At 39.2% G+C, this 6,000-nt stretch overlaps 1 protein-coding gene across 2 annotated transcripts in view; it reads right to left on the minus strand.

Moving 5' to 3' along the window:
* The window catches only part of LOC102914398 (arylacetamide deacetylase-like 2), a 28,166-nt gene extending 23,911 nt beyond the window's left edge, over positions 1-4,255 (minus strand). The window contains exon 1 of one of the 2 annotated variants that reach the window (XM_006994656.3): positions 4,111-4,255. In XM_006994656.3, the coding sequence (XP_006994718.1) occupies positions 4,111-4,248 (138 nt within the window). In that variant the 5' untranslated portion in view covers positions 4,249-4,255. The remainder of the gene's footprint in view (positions 1-4,110) is intronic. The other variant, XM_076574144.1, reaches the window with a different exon arrangement.
* Positions 4,256-6,000: the final 1,745 nt, after the last annotated feature.

A 6,000-nucleotide genomic window follows, 5' to 3' on the forward strand; every position in this document is an offset into this window, starting at 1 on the left:
TAACAAAAAAATTAATGAAATGATTCCTAATGATATTCTGCTTTGCTCATAGATTGGTGCCTAGCCCAGTCATCATCAGAGAGGCTTCCTCTGACAGCTGATGGGAGCAGAGCAGAAAACCCCAGCAAAACAGGTATGAAGCTTATAGAACCCTTCAGAAGAAGGGGAGGAATGATTGCAGGAGTTAGAGGGGTTGAGGATACCAGGAGAAAACAGCCTACAGAATCAACCAAGCAGGACTCATAGGGGCCCACAGAGATTGAAGCAGGAATCACAGTGCTGGCATTGGCCTGCACTAGGTTCTCCATGCTTTGGTTATTTAGCTTAGAGTTTTTTGTGAGACTCATAACAGTAAGAGATGGGGTATCTTTGAATCCTTTTTCCTGCTCTTGGGATTATTTCCTCCTAGCTTACCTTGTCCAGCCTTGATATGAGGATTTGTCTTATGGCATCTTGTTATGCTATGTTCTGTTGATATCCCTGGGAGGCAGGCTCTTTTCTAAAAGGAAACAGAGGAAGAGTGGATCTGGGAAAGAGGGGAGGTAGGGAAGACTGGGAAGAGTGAGTGGAGGAGACAGTACAGTTGGGCTGGAAAGTTTTGTATGAGAGAAGAATAAATTAAAAAGAAAAAGAATTAATAAAACAGCCATTCCTCTCTAGTCCTCAAACTATTTATATATTTGTGTCTTGGAAGAAAATGTTGTAGACACGTATTGTCTTTATAAGCTTAGTAGATATTAATATCTCTGCTTGGAAACAATGCTTTAGGTTACTTTAGTGAGCTACTATCTCTCCTTTCAAGTATTTGATGAATCAGCTGCTCAAAGTGATAGACATTTCTTTGTTAAAAAGTCAGAGTTAATCACAAATTATCTTTATTGAAACCTACTTGGAAAGTTTATCTTAAGCCTTTAAACAAAAACAAAGAAATTTGGAAGTGAATTATTACCACAAATCACATCAGAAAGTGAATTATTTTTATTATCTATTCTTATATACCAATCTTCTTGAATATCTCTGAGGCTTCTGTTTGACTATAAAGGTTATATTGGAGTAAGGGGAAGTTGAGGATATCACATGGGACAGGGAAATACATTAAATTGTTATGGAGTGACAATGGAGAGACTGGGACAGGGGAAATAAATGACAAGGACGAGGGAAAAGTGAGTTAAGGGGGGAATACTGGGAGGAACAACTAAAATTTGAGGTGTCATTAGAAAGCCACTGTTGTAGAAGATCCTTGAAATGTATACATACATGAAAGAAATCTAGAAAACTAGGCATCCTTTACCACCAACTGAGAAGTTCAGTGTCAGAAATGGGTTCATTTAATTGATTAATTTGCCAAATGGGCACCAAGAAAAGCTCGCAATAATTCAAGCCATTGCCAAGACTAATGGTTGCTCTCCACAAACTGATGTTAAAAAGATATCACCTACATATCTTGGTCAACACAAAGAAGTCGAGCTGTTGCCTCACTAGAGCCCTCTCCCCTACTGACTATTGTTCATGGCACTGGAAGGAACTCTGCATACTACCAGGTGAAAGAGGTAAAGACCAAACCAGCTACAAAACCTGTGATTTTTCAGTGGTGACCTGCCTGTAGCTGGAGTTTTCTCCAGTCCTGCTGTGGCCTGCAGCCACTCAGACACAAGTAAACACACAGAGACTTATATTACTTATAAACTGTATGGCCGTGGCAGGCTTCTTGCTATCTAGTTCTTATATCTTAAATTAACCCATTTCTATTAATCTATAAGTTGCCATGTGGCTTGTGGTTTACTGGTACTTTTACATCTTGCTTCCTCTGTGTCAGGCTGGTGACTTCTTACTCAGCCTTCCTGTTCCCAGAATTTTCTTCCCTGCTTATCCCACTTATAATATACTTCCTGCCTGGCTACTGGCCAATCAGAATTTTATTTATTAACCAATCATAGCAACACATTCATAGCATACAGATCGATATCCACAGCATCTGCCTGCATGATATCCTTGTGCAATAGCTGTACAATATTGTAAAAGTAACCAACCACCCTCTGGATTTAAAGCCCACTCTATGAGATGGAACCCATGCTTGACTCTGCTCAGGTGGGTAATACCCTGAGACTGAATAGATCACGGACCTAGGGGAAAACCAAGTACTATTGACTTGCTAAAGGATAATAAATGACTCCTAATGAAATTCTGTTATGACATAGATCAGTGTCTTGCTCAGCCATCATCAGAGAAGCTTCTTCCTGTGGTAAATGGGAAGAAATACAGATACCCACAACTGGACAATGTGCAGAAAGTGAGAGACTTTGCTATATTCATTCTTGAATGTGATGTCTTCATCAAACCCTTTCTCTCAAGGCTCAGGGAGCTATGTGGAAGAGGAGGTTAAAGATTGTAAGAGGCAGAGGAAATAGATGACACCAAGGAACCAGTGTCTTCCACACACAACAGAACTGACACATGGGAACTCAGAGACTGTGGAAGCGTGCACAGGGCCTACACAGGTTCAAACCAGATGTGGTCCCAGTACTGATACGGGGAAGTGGAGAGGGCCTCCTCTCATATCACTAACCAAGAAGCTATCTCCAACCATTCCCTGCTTGGAATGCAAAAATTAGTGTTCTCCAGCAGTATCTCACTATCTATATAAACCACACTTGAGGGCAAGCCCATGGCCAGCACAAAATGAACTCTATATTGTTTTGTCTAATATTGCATTTTTGGACCATTTTTTATATTACTGGTCTTTTCCTTGTAATTTATGGCTTCCAATTCTGTGTTTTTATAATTGTATGTGTGTGTTGTGCTTTTGTTTGTTCATTTTCTAAAGAAGGAGAGAAAGAAGGGGTAGAATTGGATGGGTGAGGAGGTGAGGAGTGTCTTGGATGGGAGAGGGGAAATCATGATCAGAATATAATGTATGAATTTTTGTTAAAAAATATGACTGTGTTCCACTATATACAAATATAAAACACTTTAAAACTAGACTGATCTCAAATTATGCATTAATTTTATATGCTAAATTTTTAATTGTATTTTTAAAACGTATTTATTTTTATTTTATGTGCATTGGTGCTTTGTCATTGGTGTGTGTCCCCTGGAACTGGAGTTACAGATAGTTGTGAGCTGCCATGTGGGTGCTGTGAAGTGAACACAAGTGCTCTGGAAGAGCAGTCAGTGCTCTTAACCACTGAGCCATCTCTTCAGCCCCTCTATGCGGCCTCTTCATATTCATGTTTAAAATATAAATAACAGTGACTTTTTCAAAGTGAAATTGTAGTCAAGAGATCTGAGAAAATAGAATAAATGCCTCTATCACTTCTAGATGCAGTTAAAACACATTTCATCTAATTGTAAATATACTCGTTGTACTAACTTATAATAACAGCTTCATTACCATCATAGGGAAAACTGCTCACATACTTAATATTGACAAATGTACCCAAATCACAATTTATTTAGAGGCCTCAATAACACAAAGAATACACAAAGTTTCAGTGAACAGAAATCTTGAGAACTACCTTGAAAAAGAAAATCACTAGAATGATAAATGATTAAATACAACAAAATTTTAAACTTAGTGGACATAAAAGAGTGAGTTTTCAGAGACTGTAGGATCCTTGGTGTTATTGAAATCATTAATCATTTCCAAACTTTCTGGCAATTCCCAAATATTCTTTTCAGATAATACTATTTCTTTTTTTCTGATGTTGACATATGGTTACTATGTATAGTGGTTTAGCAAACACTGTCTGTCTTCCTGTTTGTAGACAATCAGTTAAGCATATTAGTGATTAAATATACAACAATATTATCTGGTTTACATATCATAAAGTAAGTCAGGTGGTGGTGAATGTCTTTCCTCCCAGCACTCAGGAGGCAGAGGGAAACAGATCTCTGAATACAAGGTGACCATTATCTACAAAGCAAGTTCCAGGATAAACAGAATTACACAGAGAAACCCTGTCTTGAACTCTAAAACCAAGAACAAACCAACCAAACAACCATAACAAAAAAGAAAGAGAACTAAAATCTCTTCCAAATACTTTGAAGTAAAAGAAGTTTCAAATATACTTATAGCATGTCACCCCAATTCCCCAGTAAAAAATATATTACCACAAGTGAAGTTACTTTTATAAGAGCATCCATGAATCTCACTTTCCAGGGTTCTTCAATATTTTCTGGAAGAGGTAAATAAACATAATAAGCAAATAGAATACAAGAGAATCCAAAGCACAGAGTTTTGTACCCCATGATAAATCTTTACCAAACTTGTGTGTGGTGACAGTCAACAGCATCTCATATAGACTACGGAGCAGTAAGACAAAGGTAGGTGAACTGTTTGAGATAAAATGATAATTTTAGCAATAGTGACTTGACATTCACTACTGAGATCAAGCCACAGTTGAAACTGGTTACACAACTGTACAGCTTTGTGAAATAGAATTTACAACAGAATATCTAATAAAGTGTGCAGCAATGGCATAAACTTGTTAGATCAGTGAGCTCCTCTTTCATCCCTTATCACCAGAAGAGCAGAAGCAATTAGGACCCTGATTAGAGCATCCTAAAAAAAGGACCAAATGGTTGCTTTGTTTTCTAGCTATTTTTCAAAGAACAATTATAACAGTTTAAAAACAAGGTAAAATGTTAGGTAATGTTTAATCAACCTTGAGGCTAACACCTACAGCACAGGTTATCAGTTCCTAGCTATACCAGTTTTGGACATATACCCAAGAGATGCTCAATCATACCACAAGGACACTTACTCAACTATGTTCAACGCAATGTTATTTGTAATAGCCAGAACCAGGAAACAACCTAGATGTCCCTCAATCAAAGAATGGATAAAGAAAATGTGGTACATTTACACAATGGAGTATTATTACTCAGCTGAAAAAAACAGTGGGCGTCATGAAATTTGCAAGCTGATGGAAGTAGAAAAAATCATCCTGAGTGAGGTAATCCAGACCCAGAACAAAAAATATGCTGTGTACTTACTCATAAGTGGGTATTAGGTGTAAAGTAAAGGATAACCAGGCTACAATCCAAACTCCAGAGAGGCTAGGTAACAAAGAAGGTTTGAAGGACAGGTAAACAGAAGAGATCTGGGTAAACTGGGCATGGGGGTAGGGGCTGGGGAAGGGATGGGGGATGGGAACATGATGGATTAAGTTTGGCAGGTAGGGGTCAGGACGGGGGCCAGGGAGTAATGAAAGAGATGTCTTGATGGGGGAGCATTTTGGGGTTTGGGAGAAACCTTGTGCCAGGGAAACTCACAAGAATCCATAAGGAGGACCCTAGATGAGACTCCTAGCAATAGTAGAGAGGGTGCCTGAACTGGTCAGCTCCTCTAATTATATTGGTGACTACTTTCTCAGAGAGCCTTCATCCAGTAACTGATGGAATCAGATGCAGAGATCCACAGCCAAGCTTGGACAAATCTCTGGGAGGGAGTCCTGTTGGAAAGAGGGAGCAGAGATTGCATGAGCTAGGGTGTTCAAGGTCATGATGGGAGAACCCACAGGCACAACTCAGCTGAGCTCTTGGGAGCTCAAGAACAGTGGACCAACAGCTAGGGAGCATGTGTGGAACTGTGCTAGGTCCTCTGCATGTGTGTGGCAGTTGTGTAGCTTGGTCTCTTTGTGGGGCTCCTAGCAGTTGGATTAGGGCCTGTCTCTGGTGCTTTTTGGGAATCTGTTTCCCATGCTGGGTTGCTTTGACCAGTCTTAATGCAGGGGGAGAAGCTTGGTCCTGCCTCAACTTGAAGTGCCTTGCTTTTTGATGCCCATGGGAGGCCTTCCCCTTTCTGAATATAAGGAGAAGTGTGTGGAGGTGATGAGGGTAGAGGGGAAGCATGGGAAACTGATCAGTATTAAAAATAAATGAAAAATTGAATTAATTAGGTGAAAAAAGAAAATTCAAATCTACTCAGACAGTGATCTTTAGAGGCAATTAGAAATAAAATTCCTATTCTTTTCCAAATTATGAATAAATCCATCTAAT

This window comes from Peromyscus maniculatus, chromosome 6 (assembly GCF_049852395.1).
Source record: "Peromyscus maniculatus bairdii isolate BWxNUB_F1_BW_parent chromosome 6, HU_Pman_BW_mat_3.1, whole genome shotgun sequence".
NCBI lineage: Eukaryota > Metazoa > Chordata > Mammalia > Rodentia > Cricetidae > Peromyscus > Peromyscus maniculatus.